The 27,549-nt window shown below is 37.7% G+C and overlaps 1 protein-coding gene across 2 annotated transcripts in view; it reads left to right on the forward strand.

The window, feature by feature from the left end:
* Positions 1–3,657: 3,657 nt before the first annotated feature.
* Positions 3,658–27,549, forward strand: part of SOS2 (SOS Ras/Rho guanine nucleotide exchange factor 2) — a 78,429-nt gene continuing 54,537 nt past the window's right edge. For both annotated transcript variants that reach the window (XM_032871166.1, XM_032871167.1), the window contains exons 1-4: positions 3,658–3,849; positions 21,179–21,304; positions 23,835–23,966; positions 25,081–25,245. In XM_032871166.1, the coding sequence (XP_032727057.1) occupies positions 3,763–3,849; positions 21,179–21,304; positions 23,835–23,966; positions 25,081–25,245 (510 nt within the window). In that variant the 5' untranslated portion in view covers positions 3,658–3,762. The remainder of the gene's footprint in view (positions 3,850–21,178; positions 21,305–23,834; positions 23,967–25,080; positions 25,246–27,549) is intronic.

Here is a 27,549-nt window from a genome sequence, read left to right on the forward strand (position 1 = left end):
GGAGTTTCATAAATAGTTTCTCTTAGGAAGACAATCTGGTCTGTTCTGTCTTACCGGGTTGAGTTTCTGGGCATAAGCTTCCCATAAGGGTTATAGGGCAAATGATCTGTCTGAGAGCCTGCTCCAACTTCTTTTCAGCAGGTGGACTGTAACAGGACCAGTGTTAGCTACAACAACAAACCATGAAAGTGAGTGACAATGACATATATTGTTTCCGGTGGCATTGCTTTGGTTTGCTTCTGACTGGCAACACTTGAAGCTTTAAATAAATTGAGGAAGTAGGAGAGAGTAAATGGGAGAAATGTTGAGTAAGTCCTTCTTGAAAATGCCTTTCAGTGGGAGAATATTAGTGGTACGTTATCTCTGCCTTTGAAAATTTGAGATGTGCTTAGATTATTCAAGTTATCTCCCCAAAGCCATTCTAAGTTCTAAAAAGATAAAATTACTATTTATCAAATTATTAATATAACATATTAATTTTAACTCAGATTTATGATCAAGTATTGTATGTGTTTAATACTTCCATTTTTTTTTTTTAATTTAAAAAGATTTTATTTATTTGAGAGAGAGAGCAGGGGGAGGGGCAGTGGGAAAGGGAAAAACAGGCTCCCTGCTGAGCAGAGAGCTTCCTGCTGGTGGAGCTTGATCCCAGGACCCTGGGAATGACCTGAGCCAGAGGCAGACGCTTAACTCACTGAGCCACCCTTGCACCCCCAATACTTACATTTTTTTTTTTTTTAAGATTTTATTTATTTATTTGATAGAGATCAGAAGTAGGCAGAGAGGCAGGCAGAGAGAGAGAGAGGAAGGGAAGCAGGCTCGCTGCTGAGCAGAGAGCCCGATGCGGGGCTCGATCCCAGGACCCTGGGATCATGACCTGAGCCGAAGGCAGAGGCTTAACCCACTGAGCCACCCAGGCGCCCCAATACTTACATTTTTTAAAAAAGATTTTATATTTAAGTAATCTCTACACCAACATGGGACTCAAACTCACAACCTTGAGATCAAGAGTCTCAGCCTCTACTGACAGCCAGGCAGGCACCCCCAATATGTCCATTTTTTTAACACTTTAAGCAAGTGTTTATAATGGGGTTAGAAATTTTTTAAAAAGATTTCTTTGACAGAGAGAGAAGGAGAGCATAAGCAAGGGGAGCAACAGGCAAGGGAGAGGGAGAAGGTGAAGCAGGCTCCCCCCTCAGCAAGGAGCCCCACGTGGGTCTCAATCCCAGGACCCTGGGATCATGACCTGAGCTAAAGGCAGACACCTAACCGACTGAGCCACCCAGGTGTCCCCATGTTCAATATATTTAAGAGACATTTATATTTCCTTTTCTGTGAACTGTTTTTTCATATATTTTATCCATTTTCCCCCTCAAGTTTTGGTCTTACTAATTTGTAGGAACTATTTATTTATTTATTTATTTGAAGTAGGCCCCACATGGAACCCTACACGAGGCTTGAACTCATGATCTGAGATTGAGACCTGAACTGAGATCAAGAGTCATTTTTAACTTTCTGAGTGACCCAGGTGCCCCTGTAGGAACCCTTTTAGATATTAAGGAAACCAAGTATTTAGAAATGAGTTGCAAATATTTTTTTCGATTTGTCACCTGCCTCTTGGCTTACCTTGTGATCTTTTTTCTGTTCATTTTTAAAAATAGGTTTTCAATCTTCTACATTTTATTTCATAGTAGAAAGGTCTTTCGTATTCTGAAGTTACAAATTATTTTATGGTTTTAATTTTTTACATTTAAGTCTTTGACACTTCTGCAGTTCATCCTAGTGTGGAGTGTGGGGTATGGATCCAACATTTTATTCTGGATGGCCCATTTGTCTCGTTGGGATTTTTACGGGTGTCATTCTTGGATTATCCCCCACATGCACGTAGATCACATTTCTGTTTGCCTAGCTTAGAGATCACAACTCAGAAGCCTGTAGAGACTAGGCAGGTTACGTAAAAGGGTGGAGAGTGCCAGGTAGGGAGTATAGCCAACTGGAAATGGGATGGCATACTTTTCTAAAGAGGGCAGCCACTACCCACTGCCTGCTGATTATTCCTTTGCAGGAATGCAGCCGGGCCCAGTGTTGTGAGATTTTTGTCAAGAGAATGGAAATCCATTTTTATATAAAAATCTCTTGATTTTAAAATGTTAACAATTTTAAAATTTAAATATAGATCTAGATAAACAGAATGTGTCTTCAGGCCAGACTTGGCTTAGAGGTGGTTTCCAATATCCTTGGCCAAGAATAAAACTTCCACTAACAACTTCCCTCTATAATACAAGCACAGTCTAGTAGTTTGACAGCCTAGTAGTATACAGCTGGAGTTCTGGAAGAGAAGAGATAGTAAAGACAGTTTGTATAAGCCAAAGTCTTTGCCATCATTGACTGAAAAGTAATTGGAGAAATAAAAGCATTTCACTATCTTTTTATCCCAAGTACATGGGAATGTGGACGTGACTTTATTAGAAAAATTCGTGATTCAGTGAATACTTGGGTTAGAAAAATGAGTTTTCCAGCTCTGTCATTCTGATTTTGCCAAATGACAAATTGGTGTGTGTTTTGGGAAAGGGCAATTGTTGAGTTACTGATGAGAGGTACAGTTGTTTTTTCACCGTGCTCTTCCTTTCCCTTCCTTGCTCCTGGTGGCTGACCCCACTGTGTGCTGAGGGCTTTCCACGTCTCACATCCCTAACTCCTCAAAACATCACTTGATGAAATAGTTAACTACCTCCTATATACCCAACAGCTGTGGAGAGCACACGTCAAGCATCGAGTCCGGCCGAATGCCCCTTTCCCTCCCCATCCTGAACTGCTTCTCATGACTGCAGTAGTGGGGCTCAGAGTGGCACCGAATCAGGATCGTCTTGGGAAGGTCGAGTGAAGGAAGCGTTTGTGTAAAACACAGTCATTTGGGTGGTCTGTCTGGAACAGGTCCCCAGGAAGTCCCCAACACAGTCCAACTCCCAGCGCCTGCCCCCGCGCCTCTGCAACCCAGCGACCCGCCGGCGCCTCTGCCAAGCTCCTCGGCGCGCATGCTCCGTTCGGGGCTTCTCTGGCGACCCAGGATAATGAGCGCCGGGCCCAGGGGGCGGGCCGAGCGGTGACTGCTGGAGCCGGGAGCTGGACTGCGGCCCCGGGGCGCTGTGCGCGGCTGCTACGGGGGCGGGAGCGGCGGCTAGCGCTCTGCGCGCTAGAGTGTGGCTTGCTCTCCCAACGCGCACGCCCGCTCGGTCCCCAGAGCCCTCCAGAGGTGACTCGGGCGGGCCGGGCGGCGTTGCCTGTTGGGAGGGCGGGGATGAGGCAATGAAGAGACAAGCTACCGCCGCCGCTCTCCGCCAGCCGCGGCCGTAGCGGGAGTTGGGGCAAGGGCGAGGTCAGCCGTACCCCGCGCGGTTGCGAACTCAGACAAAGGAGGAGGAGCCCCCCAAGAAGCGGGCCAGCGCCGCCGGGACAGGAGGCCGCCGCCTCGGTCGCAGCTGGGGGGTCGCCCGGACTCTCCGGCCGCCGCGCTTCCTTTGCCTACGCTGCGCGAGAGGCCGCCCGGGCCGAGGAAACCGCCCCCGGAGCCCCCGCCCACCCGCCGGCGCCGCCCCCGAGCCGCCTCGGCTGTAGCTGCGGCCCGGGCGGGAGGTGGCGGCGGCGGCGGCGGCGGCGGCGGCCGGCTAGGCGAGGCGGCCCGCGCCCTGCCTGTCAGGCCACCCGCCCGGCCCGGCTCCGTCCGCGGGCCGCCCCTGATGCGGAGGCGCTGCCGCCGGGGCCATGCAGCAGGCTCCGCAGCCGTACGAGTTCTTCAGCGAAGAGAACAGTCCGAAATGGCGGGGACTGCTGGTCTCGGCCCTGCGGAAGGTCAGTGCCGGTGCCCGGGCGGCCGCTGGGGCCGAGGGAGGTGCCGGGGCGGCCGCGGAGCGTCTGCTGAGCCCGGCGGCTGGCTGGGGGGGGGGGTGGGGGCGGGGGAGTTGGGGGTTGCCTGGCTCCGGCCCCTGCGAGCTTCTAGCACGTCCTCCCAGTGCTCGGGTCCTGCGGGCCGAGCTCTTGCTCAGTGGCTGGGTGTGAGGGGTTCAGAATTGCCTGTTGCATCCAAAAGGACGTTTTCTCAAGTTTTTGCCTGGCCCCGGAAGGAAGGTTTTGTTATGATCATAAAAATGGATTTCATGTTGCAGTCATTTCGTCAGGCAACTTCCGCCGTTGGCCAATTTGTTGTCCTCAGGCTGGATTAGGGCAAGAGAAAGTCTCGCTGGTGTTTACATAGTTTCTAAAACAAAAGTTCATTTCCAGGCCCGGTAATTACCTTTAATCAGGTTCTTTGGGGGTGTTCCCCTAGGCAGTTTGCTTGTCAAGGGTGTCCACTCACGAGGCGGTGCTTTTTTGTAACATGGTTGTGTTTCACGTGTGAAATGTCAGTGGGCCCTAATACTCCTTTTACAATTCTTGAGGGAAATTTAAAGTGCTTCCCTCACTTCCTGCGAAAGGTGTCCTATCCGTTTACAAGAGATTTCGCCTGGAAAATTTGGTGTTTCTTCACTGGGTGCAGTTTAGACCTTGGAATCATTTTAAGGGGGGCAAAAAAGGTGCATCTCATAAAATAACCTGTCAAGTTTGGGTGTATACCCTGGGTGTATCTCTCTTGTAGGTGATGTGATCTCCGTTTGTGAATTTAGGTAATAATCGTACTATCATTTTTATAATAAACCTTTTTGTAAGGTCAAGACAAATTTAAAGACTGCAGGATTAGGCATCGTGCCTGCTGAACATAGGCTTCCATTGCCATTGATGCAGGGGGTTAGTACTGTCTGCATTTTGTGCAAAATAACAATAAATTTTAAATAAAAAAATAAACAGTAATTTGAAAGACTGCACTTGGAAAATAAATCTTCAAATAACAAATTTCTGCAAATGAAGAAGTATATTTTAAAGGTGAGAACATTTTCCTCATGCATTTGGAGTTTCAGATTTTCCATCGTTTTCATAATTCTTACAAGGAGATACTGCCTTCCTTGGGCCAAACACCAAGTCACGTCTTTTTTTGAGAACTTGGTGATGGAGGTAACTAGGGGGCAGTTAGCATTTCACTGGTATACTAGGTGTTGAAGTTAATTGACTTTACTTCCTTGGGCAGCCTGATTCTACAAGGAGGGAAAAAGAACCGCAAGTGTGCCGAGTAGTGATAATGAACTCTGCCTGGAGTTGAAAAGAGGGATATATGCTCAGATAGTTATTGATTCTTTTGTGAGTAATTGCACTCAGCAGAAGGTGAGTGCAGTTATCAGGTAGGCATGTATTTTTGGCAGTGGGATGCAGGTATCTACCTACTGGTCCTTTCTGGTAGCAAATAGCATTTGAGCATGTGTTGCATAATTTATTCCATAGGTAGCTTTGACCCTAATAATCCTGCATGAACAGAGACAGATTTACTTCTTCAGGTTAGGGTGGAAACAAAGCCAGAACAAGTACCTAGTCCATTGCTTTGAGACTGTTAATTTGCCTTTATATGATGTTCTTGTTTACCTGGAGTTCGGGTGTCTTGTAGATCTGTACTGTCTTGTACAGTTCTCATAGATCCTTTGCTTATGGAATAAATACATCTAAGAAAATTTGGTCTTTTGTGGTGAACTCAATTCAAAAAGCAATTTCCATTTAATTCATTAATTTACTATTATTACAGAATCGAGATTATATTCCTATGAAATTTTTTGGAAAATTTTTGGTGTTAATAATAACTGGATTATGTCCAGTTTTGTGGCATTTGGGTATTTGTGGTATTGCAACATGCAGGTTTATGGTGCCTGCTAAGAGTTACTGCTCAGGAGGAACTCAAGGTTCACTCTTCATTGGTAGGATGTGTTACATTCCGGTATGTACCTGCCAGCCATACCTTTGTACAATGAGAAATCCTGCCATTTCAAGGAAGGTTCTGTCTTTACTTAAGAATTTGGCTTGCTTCCTTCCTCCAGCTAACAGATAGTTACAGACTACTAGGATTAGTTGTAGTGGTAGTATTGGTCTACTAGGATTCTTCTCCAGTTGGCTTTTTCTTCATTGAACATGTGGAATACTTAACTTTTAACTTTTTTCTCTTTTTTCCTCTACATTTATCCCTGTGTTTTTTTAATTGAAGTTTAATTGATATTAATATTTATTGAACACATTTTAGGTACCTGGCACCATGCTGGAACTAAGATGAAATAAAGATGAATAAAAGCCATGCCCTTAACTGTTTACCATCTACACTGAACATTCTAAACCTTTTGGTGTGGGTTTATATAAATGAGATAGTTAGCAATTAGGAGCTTAGAGTTATGTAAGTAATATCTGTATGTGTGTGTGTGAAAAGAACAGTATAGTTTAATTGGCTCTATCAGATTCTACTTGGGCATCTTGATGGAACCTCTGAAACTTAAAGTATACTTTTCTGAAAGGTAAAATCACGACTCATGCAAATATATATGAATGTATATCAGTGATTTTGATTCAACTTATTACCTAATAGGGGAACTCATAAGTTAATGTTAAAGCTACTTCATATGAAAATTTTAGGAGGTAGGTATTTATAGACAATTTAATAAAGAAATATTAGGATTGTTGGGTTAGATGCAAAATTAGTTAATATCCTATAGGAACATGAACAGTAAGTTTTGGATTGTATTTTCCACTGATTTGAAATTATTTGCATCTGTACCAGATAAAAATCTCAATGTTAATCTCACAGATTTGTAAAATAGCTCAGTCAATAGACAGTATTCAGAGGTTTGAGCACAGCATTGTACTGAAAGATACCTAGTAATGTCTTTTGCTTATTTTCAAGTTTTGGCTAATTTTTATGAAAATCAGATTACTTGGTGAAATCAACCATTGTTAACCCTGAAACCACAGGGGATTTTTTAAGCCAACATTAAATATTTGTTTCACTACATAAAAACACAAACATTGAAAAATAGATTTATGGAAAAATAATTTTGGAAATAGAAATGTGTTTTTTAACTTTTTGTTTTGTTTTTGTTCTTTAACTTTTTGTTGTTGTTTTTTAACTTTTAAAACTACGGGTATAGCATTTAAATACATAAAGAACTACAAAGGGTCAAGCTGAGGGAAATAACATTACTAATGGATAATACATGGATTGTTAACATTACTGCTGAATTATGTATCTTCCCTAAAAGACCCAGAAACATAAATGCCCTCACCACTACTCCCCAAGAACGCTGAAGCTATCATATTACTCGGGAGAAAAAAGAGTGTGGGATATACTTGTAAATGCAACTTATTACCTGTGTCTTTGAAATGCCTTTGGTACTTTGGTATGCGCTATTGATTTTATGCTGAAAAAATCAGTGTTAGCATTCTACGTATGGAAGACATGCCTTTAAATAATTTTATTAGACGTTTTTCGTCTGTGTTGTTTCCCTTGTAGATGCCTTTTCTTTTGGGTGTTCTTCACCACGCTAAATGTGGAAAAGAAAATGTCTGTTGCCTTTCTCTCTGTAGTTAAAAGTGTCATAGAGAGTTAGATAGAAGTGGATTGTTCCTGACTTTAATTCAGGTTAAATATGAACTCCTCACCCCAAACATTACTGTTTGCTCTTAGGTATCTGTCTAAAATATAAGAGATACGAGACAATGTCTAGTTAATTAAATAGCAGTCTATGGCAAGGAAGAAAAAGGTAGGAGGTTTTGGTTTAGAAATGCTTTTGTGAACGCTGAAAGATTCTGGTGTTTCTGCCTTTGTTACTCTCTCTCGGAGCCATTTTAGAAGACTGCTCTGTATCTTTCTCAGGCCTACAAGAAAAGTATAGGGAGCTTTGAGAAAATAAAATTGGTGTCACTGACATAAGAGGGAAACGGAGGGCTTCTCTAGGGAGGTAACGTTTGTGCTGAGTTCTGGAGGATATATTCAAATATTTATTGAGTGCCTCAGGGGTGTCCTGTACTACTGTTGATACTGAGGTTGTGTAGTAAGGCCTCTGTTCTCTTAAAGCTTCCAATCTAAATGTCTGTGTGGGAGAGGCCTGAGAAGGGCAGACAATAAAGAACAATTATCTGCAAGATCAGTAGGAATTAACAGGACAAAGAAAGTGGGCAGAAAGGATTTGAGGTTGAGGGAAAGGTAGAAAGGTGAATTGTTTTAAAGAACTAAGACCAAGTGAGAAGAAAAAGCTGGTTGGTATTTGAGAGTAGGAGCCCTGTAGTGTTATTTATGTAACAAAATAATTAGATTAACTTGATCAAAATTGCTTTTTTAAAATATCACTCCAGCTGAAAGCTAGAAATGAATAGGATATCCTATGATTTTTTTGTGACGTCAGGCCTGTTCTGGATTTCCTAAAGCCACTGATTAAAACAGTAGAACTCCAGGGAGTCACTTGGAATTATTCCAAACTAATAATGACCCAAACTCTGACCCAAGGGGTTCAGCCAGAACTGGATGAGCATTAGGAATGCATTTTAACTTGCTGCATTTAGCTCCCTGTCAGCTATGATTTAGTAACTGTCCCCTATTTTCAGTTTAATTTTGGTATGGTATATATGGAGCAATAATATTCCATTAAAGTGTTTTATGCTGACTATGCAAAGCATTACCTGTGTTACCACTTGACATAAATCAAGTGTATGTCTTTTATATTAACCATGGCCTCTCTTTCAGGGGAACAGTAGTTTGATTATATTGTCTGTTAGCCTGCATGTTTGAATCAGGAAGGAATTTTAATGGAGCTAATGGATTTAGCATTAATCTCATGTAGTCACGTTAAAAATTAACAACCTAAAACTCTTATCTTCTTTTACGTGAGAACATATGATAGTAGAAAGCCTTCATTTTAATGTGTAGAAATGAAGCAACACAAAATAACATCAAGATCTAGATGTGAGCACTAGTATTGTCTCTTGCAAATAAAGATTTCATTCTCCCTGTTTTCTTCTTTAAATCACTTTGTAAACTCAAACATTGTCTCTTACTTACATAGCACTTTCTAATTCTTTCTTAACCTACCCATTAGCTGCATTTGGCAGTCGAACTCCTCCTCTTTCTTGAAATCCTTTCCTTGTTTGGCTTCCAGGACACCAACCTCTGCAGGTTTTCTCCCTCTGGCTATTACTTTTCAGTCCTCTCCTTTGTCGAGTCCTCCTCCTCTTCCCAAACTACATTATCTTGCCCTCCTCATTGCTTAGTTTTTGGACTTGTGTTTTTATTTACAGTAATTTGTAGATCCCATCCAGCCTCATGGCTTCGCATGTCATCTATATCTGATGATTTCCATAATTTTATTTCTGGCTCAGAACTCTCTCCTGAGGTTGGGTAATCAACTCCTTTCTTGATACTTCCACATCTCAACCAATGCTGAGCTCCTTCTCTTCCCCCCCAAAACCTGCTGCTTTTGTAGTGTGTCCTTTATCAGTAAATGGCCAGCTTCTGCATCCTTCTAGTTGCTCCAGATAAAAATCTGGAGTTATTCTTGAATCCTGCCTTTCCTAATTTGTGTAATCTGTCAGCAAATTGTTTAGCTCTACTTTAAAAACTGTAGCTATCTATACTCAACCACCATTTCATACTCTTCCACTTCTACCACCTGGGACCAAGCCATCACCAATCTCCTGGAATGTTAAAATAGCCTGTAACTGGTCTCTCTTCTGCCCTTGCCCTGCTCAGTCTTTTCTCAACGTGGCAGAGATAAGTGAAATCTTGTCATTCCATTGTTCAGAACTCTTATTGCTTCTCAGAATAAAAGTCTAATAAGTCCTCTCAATGGGTTACTACACTTTGATGCTGTCTATTGCCTTTACATCTCTGACTTCATATACTTCTCTCCCTTTTTTGCTCTGTTCCTTCCCTATAGTGGCTTCCTTGTACTCACAGACACATTCTAATGTGTAGACATATTCTAATCTCAGAGCTTTTGTACTTGCTGTTTCTTCTGCCTATAACAACCTTCCTGCAGATTAAAAACATGACTGGTCCTCGTACCTTCTTTAAGTCTTCAGAAAAACATCATCTTGAAGAAGACTCCTCTTGGAGCCTATTTAAAACCACTATATCCCCTGCTTCCTGGGCATTCCTCTGTAGATGTTCACAACATAACCCAATCCAAGCTTATTATCATTGTCCAAAACCTCTAGTGTAAGTGATAACACTCAGTTTTCAAGGCAGAAACCTGATCATCCATCACCCTTCCCTTCCTTCTCACAGCAGGTTCAAATCTCATCAACATTGAGTCTTGATTCTTTCTCCTAAATTAGAGCTTTGTTGTTGTTGTTGGTTTTTTTTTTTTAGTTTTTTGGTTTTTTTTTTGCTATGTGTCCCAAAATAAGTTTCTAATTGTTAAAATTGTTCAAGTTCAAATAGTTGCAGAAGGTATAATTTTGTATGTGTTCTAAATACTGATGTTTTATTTATTTATTTTTTTTAAAGATTTTATTTATTTGACAGAGAGAGAGATCACAAGTAGAGAGAGAGAGGAGGAAGCAGGCTCCCTGCCTAGCAGAGAGCCCGATGTGGGACTCGATCCCAGGACCCCGAGATCATGACCCGAGCTGAAGGCAGAGGCTTAACCCACTGAGCCACCCAGGCAGCCCCTAAATACTGATGTTTTAAAATAAAATAGTTCTATCAGTCTTTTATTTTTATTTTTTTTAAAGATTTTATTTATTTGAGAGAGAGACAGTGAGAGAGAGAACAAGAAGGGGGAGGGTCCGAGGGAGAAGCAGACTCCCTGATGAGCAGAGAACCCAACTCAGGGCTGGATCAATGGTGGGGGCGCCTGGGTGGCTCAGTTGGTTAAGTGTATTTTACCATATATGTTATTTAAACATATTTTCATTGAATTCTTGGAGCTGTATATCTAGTTCATTGTATTCATTTTCTGTTGCTGTTTAACAAACTATTACAAGCTTAGGGGCTTAGTACAACATAAATTTATTGTCTCACAATTTCTGTAAATTAAAAGTCTAGGCACAGTTTAGCTGGGTTCTCTACGTAGGGTCTTAGTCAAGGTTATATCTGGGGTTGCAGTCTCATCTGAGGCTTGGGGTCCTCTTCCAGACTCATGTAGTTATTAGCAGAATTCATTTCCTTACAGATGTAGGTCTGAGACCCTCAGTTCCTAGAAGGCTGCTGCCATTCCTTGCCACGTGACCTTCCCTATAATATGTCAGTTTGCTTTTTCAAGGCCAACAGGAATGCATCTGCAGCTGTTTCTTATTTCATACTTCTAGATCTACTTTTAAAGGACTTACCTAATTTGGGTCAGGCCTACCTAGGATGATAATCTTTCTGTTAACACCAAGTCAACTGATTAGGGACCTTTGTCACTTTTGCCTTAGATGGTAACTTGATCATAGGAGTGATATCCCATCATATTCACAATTCCTGCCCACACTCAAGAGGAGTACACAGAGCATGTACATCAAGGGGTAGGAATCCTAGGGGCCACTTCAGAATTCTGCCTCCAACACTCATTAATTTAATGTAAAATATCCACCACATAACTAAATTGGTAAAGTTAGTTTTAATTGTCAAGCCAACCAGCCTCATCATATTTATCTTATTTGAGACAAAGTCAAATGAATGTGTTAATACATGTCACATGCCAGCCATCTCACTTCTGAATTCTAATTGTAAGATAGAAAAATAGTTAAGGTGTGAAAACTTGCTTTGAATTTTTTCTCTTGAGTGAAGTAAGGTATTGTTGCCTTTTAGTATTTCTTCTTCTTTTTTTAATGGTTTTATTTATTTGAGAGAGAGAGAGATCATGAACAGCGTGGAAGGGGTAGAGGCAGAAGCAGACTCTCCGCTGAGCAGGGAGCCTGATACAGGACTCATCCCAGGACCCTGGGATCATGACCAAAGCTGAAGACAGATGCTTAACCAACTGAGCCATCCAGGCGATCCTGTAGCAGATGTTCTTTAAGAAAGAGTACATGTGGTAGTTTTGGTAGTATGCTGAAGGAAGTGGGTACTTAGCCCAGGGAGCCTTAAACTTTGAATAAAGCATATTTAGATTAGTGATCTTTTCCTAGTTCACAGGGGGAAAAAGCCAATATTAATTTTTTTCAATTTCAATTTTATTTTTCACTCATAAGTTTTTCTTAAGTCTGTGATGTGGTGACTGCTGCTGTTTGCTTACTAATGAGTAATGGAAGAAAGTAAAACAATTGAACAAGAGATAGAGAGGTTTTACAGGAAAAGGAGTTATGATATTTTTTGTTTTCTCTTACAGATATGTGCTTGTAGTTTTCACCTTTATAGTCATTTTTACTAATATTACTTCTGCTTTCTGTGGTGTAATATTAGTCTATTAATATTTTCATATTCTGCTAGGAGCACTGTGACTTCCAAATGCTTTGCCATTGGAACAAGTTGGAAACCATTGATTTAGCCTGCACTTTCTTGGCTTTACAGGCTAATGGCCTGCCTGTATGGGAATGCACTTACAGATCATGTGCCATTTCATTCCACTAGAAGAAAATTTTAATGACAAAAATTTTAGCCTCCATTAATAGTCTTCTCTACATGTTTTGATTATTTTATGGTAAACCCTTGTATAATATTAAGCTAAGTAGAGTGAGATTCTTTTTTTTTCTTTTTAATATTTTATTTATTTATTTGTCAGAGAGATAGTGAGAGAGGGAACACAAACTGGGGGAGTGGGAGAGTTAGAAGCAGGCCTCCTGCTGAGCAGGGAGCCTGATGCAAGACTAGCTATATCCCAGGACCCTGGGATCATGACCTGAGCCCAAGGCAGAGGCTTTAACCCACTGAGCCACCCAGGTGCCTCTTAAAGTAATACAGTTTGATAAGTTTTTATGTGTGTATATTTCAGTGAATCCATCACAATTAAAATATTGAATATATCCTTCAGCACATAATTTTCTCTTGACTCTGACTCTTTAATTCTCCCTCCCCATTTCTTGTACCGAAGCAATTATTGATCTGCTTTTCATTTCTATAGATTGCATTTTCTAGAGTTTTGTATTAATGGAATCATACAATATATACTCTTTTTATTTTTCTGGCTTCTTTGACTCAGCATAATTATTTTGCAATTCCTCCATTTTGTTTCATATATTAATAGTTCACTCCTTTTTATTGTTTGATAGTATTCTATTGTGTGGATATTACCATACCATTATTTATCTCTTTATTAATGTACGTTTGATTTTCATATCTTGGCTATTACAAATAACACTGCTGTGAATATTTGTGTACAAGTCTTTTTATGGACATACATTTCCTTTTTTCTTGGGTAATTATCAAAGAGTCGCTGGATCAGATAGGAGGTGAATGTTTATGGATTTAATTTGCTTTTCCCCATTGATTAATAATGTTGAGCATTTTTCGTGCTATTTACTGTGCATGTATTTTCTTTGGTGAAGTGTTTGTTCAAGTCTTTTGCCCATTTTTATTGAGTTGTTTGTTTTGAATTGTTAAGTTTTGAAAATTCTGTATATATCTCAATACAAATCCTTTATCAGATATATGTTCTACGGAGATTTTCTTCTGGTTTATGGCTGCTTTTTTCATTTTCTTTCTTTTTTTTAAAATTAAGATAATGTTAATTTAATGTAATTAACATTTAAATGTAAAGTTTAATATTTTTATTTGTGTTTATACATGGATCTATATATAATATCACGACTATTCTTTTTTATAGTATGTATAAGGAAATACCTTCTGGCAATTTGAAAATATGGTGTAACTAAAATACAGGTCTGACTTGTTAATCTACTTTTAAAGACTGAAAATTATTTTAATTGCTCTTTTTCTGAGTAGTCTTTCAGAAAACTATGATGGGTAAGTTCTGGTGTGGTAATTTTGTTTACTGTCTCATAGGGTGCTGAGATAGTAAACACTGCAACCACAAAGTATGGTTATCTTTATCAACTTGTTGTCCTATTAGTATTTATGTGTGGGATTTTAACATTATATATATATATTTTATGACTTCATATTTGCAGTTACTTTAAGAAGTTTGGCATAAGAAATTTTGATGCTCAATGTTAAAGTTGCTTTGCAGGTTACTTACCAAAATCATAATCACAGAAAAAAAATCCATCCCAGTTAGACATTATCTTAATTCTCATGCACAATCACTTTCACTGAGTAGGGCACTTGGCTTTTATGGAGGATGTTTTAAGAAATAGCCTTATGAATGCCCTTGCTAAACTTCAATGTAAATGCTTTTCTTTTTATTAAAAAAGAAGCCTCTTAATTCTATTGATCTAATAGAAATATATGGTAAGATGTAATTATGTTTCTTTTTGTCATGTTAAAGAAGTGTAAGATGTAAGAGAAAATATTTACTTCCCCCAAATCTTGAATTTGTAAAGAAATATTATAAAGCCTGGCTTTTTGGTATTGGTCCTTTATAAATATCTAACTCCTTTACTTAAACTCTTCTTTCCCAAAGTCCTTAAAAAGGTAGTATTTGTTATCTCTAGTTTTATGTATCCTTTTTCCGCACTTCCCTAGTTCATATTATGTTTCTTTATAAGTTAGTGTATTTTATCAAAATTATTCCTGCAAATAAAAAGATAACTAACTTTATGAGGTTTATAAGAAAAATAGCAGTACCTCCTCCCAGTCACAAAATTTTCTGCTTTCCAGAAACAGTCACTTATAACTTTCCAAAGTGATTCATTCACTTGTGTTGTGAAAAAAATTGCTGTTTCTTGGTTTTTCTTTTTGGCCATTATCTGTTAATGGAAGGTAAGGATTTAAAAAAAAATTTTTTTTTTAAGATTTTATTTATTTTGGAGAGCATGCACAAGCAGGAGGAGGGACAGACAGAGAGACAGAGAATCTCAAGCAGACTCCACACTGAGTGTGGAGCCCAAGGAGGGCTCGATCTCACAACCCTGAGAAAATGACCTGGGCTGAAATCCATTGTCAGTGCTTAACTGACTGAGCTACCCAGGCACCCTAATATTCTTTAATACACATTATATTTCCTCCTTCCCACCATACACACCTTATCATACATACATACTTCCTGCCTCACACCCCATGCCATGGTTATATGTTAGGTTTTTTTGGATTAGTATTCAAAGTTTACAGTATTATGACTGTAAATGTTGTTACATATACACCACTTTTTCTTTCCTACTTAACCTTTTACTTTTACTGGAATTAGTAATAGTCTTGTTCTCTTGTGTAGTTTTCTATGTTCCTACTAATTCAAGCTTAAACTCTCTATCAGTTGTCTAAATATCCTCTTAAGATTCTTAGATTCATCAGATGCTCTTATCAATTTAATCTTTTTTGAGGTTTTTATTTATTTTACTAATCTCTACACCCAGTGTGGAGTTCTAACTCATGACCCTGGTGAGATCAAGAGTCACATCCTTGGGGTGCATGAGATCAGGGTTGTGAGATCAAGCCCTCATGTGGGCTTAAATTCTCTCTCCCTCTCCCTCTGCCCCTCCTCATGCTCTCCTGTTCTCTCTAAAGTAAATAAATAAATCTTTAAAAAAAAGAAAAAAAGAGTCACAAATTCTTCGACTGAGCCATTTCATCTTCTTGAGACAGTTTCTCCCAGAGTCTTCTGATCTTCTGTAGTCTGGACTGGTGACCTTATGCCTGTTGTACATCTCTCATAATTTCCCTTCACTTTATCCTGGATACTCCTTTAGCCTTTTTTCTGTATTGATTCCTTCATTTCTTGTATACCATATTTTTCTCTTGATTTATACTCTTGTTTTTACTGTGGTACAAACTATAAAAGCTTAATGAGAAAGGGTGCATGGGAGATAAAAACTTTTGACCTGTTATGTCTAAGCATGTCTTCATTTTACCATGACATTTGATTGATAGTTTGTTAGGATCTTATTCTAAGTTGGAAATCTGTCTTCTAGCTTCTAGTGTTAAGGTTGAAGTCTGGAACTAATCTAATACATGTTGTATACGACCCGCTTCTTCCCTTCACCCTAACCTTGTAGGATATTCTTTTTGTATCCAGGAATCTGACGTTTTAATTTCATTTATTAGCTGGGGACTAGCAGGGCCCTTTTGACTTATTTTATTGTGATTTTATCCTTCCATTTTCTGTTTGCTAGGTGATTCTCCAACTTTTTTAACTTATTTATGGTGAAGTAGTAAAGCAATCAAAAATGCATAAAATATAAACACACAATTTAAGGAATATAGCATTTTTCTCAATAGAAATCTCCAGAAGGTAACCATTTTTATGGTAATCCCTGCCTTGCTTTTTCTTTTATAGTTTTACCATTTAAACATGTCTCCCTAGGGGCGCCTGGGTGGCTCAGTGGGTTAAGGCTCTGCCTTTGCCTCAGGTCTTGGTCTCAGGGTCCTGGGATCGAGCCCCACATTGGGCTCTCTGTTCAGTAGGGAGCCTGCTTCCCTTCCTCTCTCTCTGCCTGCCTCTCTGCCTACTTGTGATCTCTGTCTGTCAAATAAATAAAATCTTAAAAAAAAATAAACATGTGTCCCTAAATTTTATAGCTTAATTTTGTTTGATCTTGAAGCAGAATTCCTTTGTTTTTTTTAAAGATTTTATTTATTTGACAGAGAGAGAGATCACAAGTAGGCAGAGAGGCAGGCAGAGAGGGGGAAGCCGGCTCCCTCCTGAGCAGAGAGCCGGACGCAGGGCTTGATCCCGGGATCCCGGGACCACGACCCGAGCGGAAGGCAGAGGCTCAACCCACTGAGCCACCCAGGCGCCCCGAAGCAGAATTCCTTTGTATGTATCCTTGTCTGGCTTCTTTCTGCCAGTATTCTTTCGAAGATACAGCCACATTTTATGTCGCTATAGTTACTCATTTTTCTTCCAATATTCCATTGTATGAATATGCTACAATTTATTCCACTCTGAGTAGATATTTGAGTTTCTAGTTGGGAGGTATCACTAATAATGTTACTTGGGAACCTTTGCATACATGTCTTTTAGGAAACCCGTGTGCTTATTTCTCTAGAACAATACTGTCCAACAGAAATATAATGTAAGTCACATACGTGATTTTAAATTTCCTTATAGGCACATTAAAAAAGTAAAAAGAAACTTGTGAAATTGAGTTTAATAATGTATTTTATTTGACCTAATCATTTTAGCATATAATGCATATAAACATTGAAATATTTGACATACCTTGTTTATACTAAATCTTTGATATCTGGCATATATTTTATACTTAAAGTCCATTTTATTCCAGTAGAGCTACATTTTAGGTGCTCAGTAGCCATATGTGGCTAATGTCCGCTCTGTTGGACTACATAGCTCTAAACACACATGTATATCTCCAGCAGTAGAATTGCTGGGTCATAGGGTATGCATATATATATTTTTTTAAGTTTTTGATTTTTTAAATTGAAGTATAACTGACATAATAGTGTTATCTTAGGTTTAGGTATATATATATATGCTTTATGACGTGATCTCCACAATAGGTTAGTTGCCATCTGTTAACATACAAAATTTTCACAGTGTTATTGATTATAGGGTACTGCACTTGAGTAGATAATGGCAAAGTTTTTTTAAAGTGATTGAGCCAAAAAAAAATAAAATTATTGAGCCATTTTGCACTCTAGTGGCAGTGTGTTGAGAGTTTCCTTGTCCTACATAATCACTAACACTTAGTATTTTCAGGCTTTTTAGTTTTGTTCTCTGATGAATGGGTAATAGTTTTCATTGTGGTTTAATTTGCATGTCTCTCATTACCAAAGAGCTAGAGCTCTTATACGCCATTTGAATTTCTTTTGCGAAGTGCTGATTTGGTTTTTTTCTATAGGGATTTTTTTTTTTCTTTTTTAAGCAGGCTTGTTGCCCAACATAGGCCTTGAACTCACAACTCTGAGATCAAGAGTTACATGCTCTATTGATTGAGCCAGCCAGGTGCCCCTGTATTGGGATTTTTTTTTTTTTAAGATTTTATTTATTCATTTGACAGACAGAGATCACAAGTAGGCAGAGAGGCAGGCAGAGAGAGAGGGAGAAGCAGGCTCCCCGCTGAGCAGAGAGCCGGATGCGGGGCCTGATCCCAGGACCTTGAGATCATGACCTAAGCCGAAGGCAGTGGCTTAACCCACTGAGCCACCCAGGTGCCCCTGTATTGGGATTTTTATCATTTTTTTCCTGCTGAACTCCAAGTTCTGGATACGAGCCCTTGTGTTTTGTGTCACATATATCTTCTCCATTGCATACTTGTCTTTTCACTTTCTTAAAGGTCTTGATGAACATTAAGTTTTAATTTTTAATTTGAAGTTATATTTATCAGGCCTTTCCTTTATGGATAGTAATTTTTGTGTCTTGTTTAGGAAATCCTTTCCTATCCTGAGGTCGTGAAGATAATATCTTGTTTTATAGTACCAGTTTATTAGGTCTTTATGTAATAGTTCTAAAATATCCAGCTAGAATTGTTGTTTGTGTAGAGTATGAATCGGAGTTGAGTTTCATTCTTTTCTGTATGGGTATCCAGTTGTTCACTATTTATATGCTTCCCCACCTTCCCATGACCCCACCCTCATACCCTGTAATACTACTTTGTTGTAAATCAAGGGTCTGTATATTTATGGGCTTGTTTCTGGACTCTTTTCTCTTCCATTCATCTGTTTGTCTGTCATTATAACAATATCACATTCTTACTGTAGCTTTGTAATAGATGTAATAGCTTTGTAATAGCTTTGTAATAACGATTACAGCAAGTACTTCTACTTCTTGGAATAACTGCCTGATTTTCTTAGCCTTTTGCATTTCCATATAAGTTTTAAAATTATCTTGTCAATTTCAGCAGACAGACTTTTTGGTTTTGACTATGATTTTAATTAAGTCTGTGGACCAGTTTGAGAATTGATATATTTGCAGTATTAAATATGTACTTCTTTTGTTAAGATGTATTCTGAAGTACATGATACATTTTTTATTCCATTGTAAATGATACTATTTAAGATTTTTGTTTTTCATCTTTTTGTGTTCCACGGAAATAAAATTTTATTTTTTATGAATTAAAATAATTTGGGGTGCCTGGACATATTGGTTATGTGGCTGATTCTTGATTTTAGCTCAGGTCATGATCTCAGGGTTGTGGAATTAAGTCCTGCCTCACCCATGTTCAACACTGTCTGCTTGACATTCTGTCTCTTCCTCTCCCTCTGCCCTTCCCCCTGCTCGTGCATTCTCTCTCTCTCAAATAAACACATAAAATCTTTTAAAAAAATAATTTATCTGTATAATATTTTGATTTTTCTTCATGCTGTATTAGTTTGGGGTCTCCAAAGAAACAGAAACACACACACACACACACACACACACTCTCTCTCTCTTTCTCTCTCTCTCTTTCTCTCCTTTCCCTCTCTTCTGTCTCTCTCTAATAAAGGTAGGCGAGTCCAAAATCTGCAGTCAGTAAGTCGAAGACTCAGGGGAGCTGGTGGTATAGTCCTAGTCCAAGTCCTAGTTCAAGGCAGAAGACCATAATCCTGGCTCAAAGACTGGCAGAGAGAAAGAATTCTTTCTTACTCAGCCTTTCAGACAGGTCCACTCACACTGGGGAGGGCAGTCTGCTTTACTCAGTCTACCAATTCAGATGTTAATTTTACCCAGAAACCTTCATAGACCCACTCAGAAATAATGTTTAACCAAATGTCTCAGCCCCCTGTGGCCCGGACTAATTGACACATAGAATTAACTGCTGTAGTGGGCAGTCAAATCATCTGTAAATCTCTTCCTTTCTAATTCTTACACTTTTATTTCTTTTTCTTGCTGGACTGCACTATCCAAGACCTCCAGTACAATATAGAATAGAGATGATAGAGCGAGTATCCTTACCTTTTTCCTGATATCAAAAAGAAAGCTTTTAGTATTTCACCATTGACTATGATATTTATTGTAGTTTTGTTATAGATATCCTTTTACTAAATTAACTGGGAGATTTTATTACGAATGAATGTTGAGTTTTTTAGATGTTCCCTAAATCATTGATATTATCATAATTACTTTTCTTTTTTAATCTCTTAGCATGGTGAATTATTTTTGCTTGATTATCTGACATTAAATCAACTTTACATTCCTGGGATAAATCCACTTGGTTGGTCACATTTTTTTTTAAATATGTATTATGGAATTTAGTTAATATTTTACTTAGGCTTTTATTTCTAAGCTGATGACCAAAAATGGCTTATAATTTTCATCTTTTTTTTTTTTGAGTTTTTATATCAAGCCTAGCCTCACAATAAGTTGGGAAGTCCGTTTTGTTCTTTCTTTTTGTCTATTTTGTTGTTCTTCTAGTTTCTTTCTTAATGTTTAAGTTTGTTGGTGACGCCATCTAGACCTATATAATGAACAAGTCTCAACAAGTTAAAAAGATTGAACTCCTAGAAAGTATGTTTTCTGATCACAATGCAGTTATTCTAGAAATTGGTAAAAAGGAGAACTTAAAAAAATACCATAGGTTCAGAAATTAAGAAATATACTTCTAAATTCTAAATGTCAAAGAGGAAGCCATAATGGAAATTAGAAGCTATTTTAAACTGCATAATTTAAAAAATATTCTGTATTAAAGTCTGTAGGTTTTTGTTTTGTTTTTGGTTTTTACAAAAGTCGGTCTTAGACTACTTAAGTTTTCTGTTCGTTTCTGCTCTGTGGGTTAAAGAAAGTTTACAGAGATCAACAATTAAGAAGTGGGTTTTCCCCCACTTTTTGTGTTTTATGTCTGTATTTGAATAACTATTCCAGTAAAATGTTAATAATTATAAATAAGATTCTCTGAGGGTTTTTTGTTTTTTTTTTAAAAGATTTTATTTATTTGGGGCACCTGGGTGGCTCAGTGGGTTAAGCCTCTGCCTTCGGCTCAGGTCATGATCTCAGGGTCCTGATATCACGCCCTGCAGCAGGCTTTCTGCTCAGCAGGGAGCCTGCTTTCCCACCTCTCTCTGCCTGCTTCTCTGCCTATTTGTGATCTCTCTCTGTCAAATAAATAAATAAAATCTTAAAAAAAAAGATTTTATTTATTTGATGGAAAGAAAGCGAGAGAGGGAACACAAGTAAGCAGAGTGGAAGAGGGAGAAGCAGGCTTCCTGCAGCACAGGGAGCCCATGCAGGGCTCGATCCCAGGACCCCAGGATCATGACCTGAGCCTAGGCCAGCTGCTTAATGATGAGCCACCCAGGTGCCCCATGATTCTCTGACTTTGTTATAAATATTTTTGCCTGTACTTAAACTGAGAACTTTTTTTTTTAAAGGTTCAAGAGCAAGTACATCCCACTCTCTCAGCTAATGAAGAATCTCTCTATTATATTGAAGAGCTGATTTTTCAGCTGCTTAATAAATTATGCATGGCTCAACCAAGGACTGTTCAAGATGTGGAGGTAAAAAACTATTTTGATATTTCAAATATCACTGAACCATTGTACAGATTTTTAAATTAAATCTTTATCATTCTAAATCATTATGGAAACTGAAACCATTGAAATCATATGTGGAATATGTGCTGAGTTTATTTTCAACAAAGATACCAAGGCAAATCAATGGGGAAAAGAAAGTGTTTCAGCAAAAAAAGTGCTAAAATAACTGGATAAATTTATGAGGGAAAAACCCTTGAAATCTATTTCATATAAAAATTAATTCAAGATGGATTATGGTCTTAAGCATAAAAGCTGAAACTATAAAGTTTTAGAAGAGAATGCAGAGAATATCTTCTTAACCTGGGGTTAACCAAATATTTTTTTTACAGAGGACTCAAAACACAGTAAGTGTTAAAGAATAAAATTAACAAGAAAATGGAAAAGGTGTAAGTGACAAACCAGGAGAAATGTTTGTGATATATATTCCTTATATAGGATTTGTATCCAAAATGTTAATTCCTACAAGTCAATAATAAAAAGACACCTTCCTCCCCCAAATGGGCAAAAGTCTTGAACAGACACTTCAAAAAAAGAAGATATGATATTGAGCAATAAGCACATAAAAAGTGCTCAAGCTCTTTTTTTTTTTTAAAGTAATCTCTACACCCAGTATGGGGCTCAAACTCACAACCCAAGATCAAGAATTGCATACTCCACTGACTAAGCCAGCCAGGTGCCTTTCAAGCTCTTAAGTCACAGGGAAATAGAAATTAAAACCGTGTTGAGGTACCATTTCACGCTGCTTTCAAGGGACAAAATTAAAGACTAATAACACCAGATACAATGTAGCATGACTAGAGCACTTACACATTGCTAGTGGGAGTATAAAATGGTATAACCACTTTAGAATATTCTTTGGCAGTTTCTTATAAAGTTAAATATACGGTATATCTACCCTATACCCAGCAGTTTTACTCCTAAATATTTCACCTAGAGAAATGAAAATATGTGTTCAGAATGTGACTTATGTATGAATGTCCAAGCAGTTTTATTCATAATAACCAAAAATTGGAAACCATTCAAATTTCTATCAACAAGAAAATGAATAAACAGATTGTGGTTGATTTACAAAATGGAACACTACTCAGTAATAAAATGAAAGAATGAACTATTGATATGTGCGATAACATGGCTATAAGTCACAGACATTATAGAGAATGAAAAAAGCCAGACCTCGGAGAGTACATATGGTATGATACATTTATATGAAGTTCAGAAACAGCTAAAATTAATGGTGATAGACATCAGAATGGTGGTTGCCTATGAGGTGGGGGGAGTGAGATGATAGAAATATTCTGTATCTTTATTAAACTGATGATTACACAGGTGTAAGCATTTTTCACCAAAACACTGAATTGTACACTTAAGATCTGTGCATTTTACTGCATATAAATATTACTTCAATAAAGGACTAGTAAAAATCTTTTTTTTTTTTTTTTTTTTTTTTTTTTAGGACTAGTAAAAATCTTAAGGATATTTACTGTTTGATTAATATACAGACATACCTCTAAAAATTATGTGAATTAGTGCTAAAATACTTGTTTTGGCTCAGTTACATGGGAGTATTTTTAGGTTTTTAGAAATACATATCAGTACAGCTTTCAAAAATTACTTTTGTACTTTACTGTTCACATTACCTTTCTTTTGAAAACTGTTTCTATAATAAAGCAGCAACTTCCAGTATGAAGGAAAATCTTAATTTAGAGTAATTGAGCCCTTAAGATTTTTTGGGACTCTTGGAATTAAAGCATTTGGTTCCCTACTCTCAACTCTTAAGACATTAAGTATAAAAAAAGCATACTTCTCAATAGCTAAATATGCTAAAAGATGAGAACATAATTTTAGAAAATAGGAAGTCCTGCTACAAATTGGAGTTTGATTCACCTATCATTAGTTCTCATTATTCATGCCAACCACTGGTTAAATTTTAGATTAAAAGAGCCATAATAGTAACCTAAAAGGCTTAGATTGTTTTTGGCAGAAGATATGTTTCCTGAAGCCATTTTGAGCTTTGTCACCTACTTGAACCTTTAAGAGGTACATGGCATCTTCTTTTTAAAATTCTTCTCTATATTTGAAGCTCTAAGGTTAGCAAAAGGAGACTGCTGTATAATAATTTATAATAATGAGTTAACTGCTTATGCTAGGTAAATAATTTTAACCCTAGGAACCTTATTGTAAAATCACTGGTGAGTATTTCATACTGGTTTTAATCTCTCCTAATGTTACTACTTTTTCCTAGTTTTCATTCTGTCTTAATTATGCTTGTGCTTAAAGTGTTCTGTTTAAATTTTACCTTTTTCTTTACTCATGGGAATTATGTGGAAGAATCTTAAGAGTTCTGTTGATTCTTTTTAAAAATAATTAGTTATTACAGGAATCAGAACATGTTATGTCACTATTATCTGCTAGCATTAGTGATGATAAAATTTAGTTTTGTATGAAAAAGTTATGAACACTTCTATTAACAATAGTACTGCTGTGATCTGAACAGGAACGTGTTCAAAAGACCTTTCCTCATCCAATTGATAAGTGGGCTATTGCTGATGCACAATCTGCCATAGAAAAACGAAAACGAAGAAATCCTCTCCTACTGCCTGTGGACAAAATCCATCCTTCATTGAAGGTAGTAAAAAAAAAAATTTTAAACATTGGGAAGTTCTTTGTCATGAATAATACCTAATAATATATTGGTGTATTTATATAGTACTTATGTAGCATGGTCTATGTTAGTATGTGCATGTACTTGTGTGTACTTGGATGTACTTGTACATACACATATATACATATGTATATATATATATATATATATAAATGTGTGCACAAAAATAAATGATAAAATCGGATTTCCTTTCAAATAATATTAAAAGTTATCGATAAGCAATAATACATCTTTGTGGTATCTTCTGTTGAGTACTACCCCTGACTGATTCTCAACCTCTTGTTAGGCAAGTATATATTGTCGAGGCACCTGGATGACTCAGTAGGCTAAGTGTCTGCCTTCGGCTCTGGCCATGATCTCAGGGTCCTGGTTTTGAGCTGTTCAGCAGGGGGTCTGCTTCTCCTTCTCCCTCTCCCCCTCCCCCACTTGTGCTTTCTCTCTCTCTCTCTCTGTCCTGCTCTCTGTCACATATATAATAAAATCTTAAAAAAAAAAAATATATATGTAGTCAAAAGCTATGGTGAGTTCAGAACTGTTTTTAAATTAATTTATATTTATCATAGATATTTTTATGTGCATTGGAAAAATAGGCTAGGGAATATTATTTGGTCTATAGAGAATATTTGATGTATGTGGATTTGAATGCCCCCTTGGTAGCAATTTCAAGACATCCCCTAACTCCCCCCTCATATGCACACATCATCCCCTCAATACAAACCACTGTCATTTGGGGATATTGGTTACAGGTCCTTGAAGATAGCAGATACTTGTCTAATGGGTTTTGGATAAAGTATTAATTAAGAGGTTTTCAGTGAAGTCCTGGCCAAGATTTCTATATTAAATCAATAATCTCTTCTTCCTTGATACTAAAGGCAGATGTTAGATTAGATGTCTTTTTTAAAAGCTCCGATACTGGGACCAGTGGCTCATTCTGTATCCTATTATACCTAGAACTTTAGACATTTGGTTTATAGAAAGTTTCTTTGTAAGCAAGAATGTTGGAAAAAATTTTTAAGTGTTTAAGTGATACTTGACAGTGCCATTTTTGGGGAATTAAATTGTTTATTTTTTTCCACAGGAAGTTTTAGGGTACAAAGTGGACTATCAAGTATCCCTGTATATTGTGGCTGTACTAGAGTATATCTCAGCTGATATTTTGAAGTTGGCTGGTAATTATGTTTTTAATATCCGACATTATGAAATATCTCAGCAGGACATTAAAGTGTCAATGTGTGCAGATAAGGTAAGTGTTAAAAGGTATTTAAACGTAACTTGAATATAGTGACTATATGTCACCTCAACCTTTTTTATACATGTTGATATTCATAATTTTTATAATTCCTGGAGTTGGAAGACAGAAAAATGCTGGCATTTTAGACAAACCATGTTATTTTCAGCATATGACAGGATGGGAATCTCCCCCCTACCCCATCAAGAATCTTTTACCTACAAGAAAAAAACATCCTAAGCCTCAAGCCAATTTAAGAAAAATAGTTAGAATTTTATCTTTTTAGAAAGAAAATATATACAGAGCATTCAGGTACTTTTAAGTACAAGTAATTTTGAAAAGCATACTTTGGTTTCACAGAACAGTGGGGCACAGGTAGAGAGCAAAATACTGTAATTCCAGTGTTCTTGCTTCTGATACTTTTTTTTTGTAAGTTACCTCGGTGCTTCCTGGCTGTAAGCCTCTGGGGGAAGGAACTGAATCTCTTTATTTTCCTTTCTCCTCCTTTTCTTTCCTTTCTACTTTTTTTTTTTACTTTTTAAATCAACATTTTTGGGTATCTGTCTATGTGCCAGTCACTGTCCTGAGCATTAACGGTACCGCGTTGAACAAGAAAGCAGTCCGTGTGTTAGAAGGAATTCATTTTAGTGGGAAGTAAAAATATTGTAAAAAATATAATAATTGCAGCACAGTGTGATTAAAAACTATCATAAGCCAAAGATACAGTGGAGAAAATGATCACCTCTGGCATGAGGGAGAACACTTCATAGATAAGGTGCCTAAACTAGACCGCTAAGGGTGAATGACCCCTAGAACTTGGCACATGCCAGTGGTTCTCTATTTTGACTGTACATCAGAACTACCAGAAAGACTGCTGATACCCGCATCTTACTCCCAGAGGTCCTGATTTACTTGGCCTGGGTTAGGACTCTAACCTTAGTGTATTTTGAAAGCATCCCAGGTGATTTTGTTGTGCAGTTATGGTTGAGATCTGCTCTAGTCTGTCTTGGCCTCAAAGATGATTTTTCACTTGAATTTCATAGTAGAAATTCCTTGATATTTCTATTTTGACTTCTAAAATTATGATTACATGCTTTAAAAAAAAAATTTCTTTCTCAGACCTTAGAAAAGTTGCAGGTACAATAAAAGATACTCCCCTGTGCCCTGAACCATTTGAGATTAAGTTGCCAACATAGTTTTGCCAACATTCTTCTGCATACCCATAGTATGACAATCAAAATCCATGAAATTAACTTTGATACATTATACTCTGTAATTTTCAGGTCCCATTCAGGTTTTGCCCGTTGTTCCAGTGATTTCCTTTATAACAAAATGATCCAGTCCAGAATTAGTCATGTATCTTTCTGTCTAGAAGAGTTCCTCATAATTCTTTAACCTTTGCGGCCTTGATAATTTTGAGGATTACAACTAGTTATTGTTTAAAATGTCCCTTACTGGGGCTCAGTCAATTAAGTATCCGACTCTTGATTTTGGCTAAGGTCTTGATCTCAGGGTCGTGAATTCAAACCCCACATTGGGCTCCACAAGAAAAAGTCCCTTACTTTAGTTTTTTTCTGATATTTTCTCTTCATTAGATTCAGGTTATGGATCTTTGGCCAGGAATATCCTAGAAGTAATGCTGTACTCTTTTCATTGCATTTCTCACATGGCATGCAGTTTTGATTTGTCGCTTTACTGGTGATGTTCATTTTGATCACTTGATTAAGGGCTGTTTTCCAGGCTTGTCTGTTTTGAAGCCTGGTTGTTTTCCAGGCTTCTCTGCCTAATTTCCCTTTTGTAATTAATAAATATTTTGTGGAATATTTTGAGATTGTGAATATCTTGTTCCTCATTGCACTTGAAATTTCTTAATTTATTTATTTTAATATAGACTCATGGATTCTTATTTAATATGCTCTCCATTATTTGATTACTTATTTTGAAAATTCATATTGTTCAAGATCTGGCCAGTGGGAGTTCCTTTAAATTAGCTTCTCTCTGTGTCATTCTTTGAACACTTTCCTTGACAGAAGATGTTCCAGGTTCAACTTTTCTTTACATGCTGCTCAAGCCTGATTAGTCATTTTCTAAAAACTCCAGGTTCCTTTTAGTGAAGAATGGTATTTAGAAACCAAGATCTGGGTGCTAGATAAGCTCACTGCTATTACAGTGTACATGTTCTGGTCTCTAGAGGCCAGATTTGGGGACTGTGTGTGTATATATACATTATATGTATACAACACATCTATATTTATTTCTTACCAGTGTTTTTGTTGTTATGGCAGCCCAAGAAAACTAATACAGGCGTGTACTTTCACA

The sequence above is a fragment of the Lontra canadensis genome, unplaced genomic scaffold, assembly GCF_010015895.1.
Source record: "Lontra canadensis isolate GAN:19392208 unplaced genomic scaffold, GSC_riverotter_1.0 scaffold42, whole genome shotgun sequence".
Taxonomy (NCBI): domain Eukaryota; kingdom Metazoa; phylum Chordata; class Mammalia; order Carnivora; family Mustelidae; genus Lontra; species Lontra canadensis.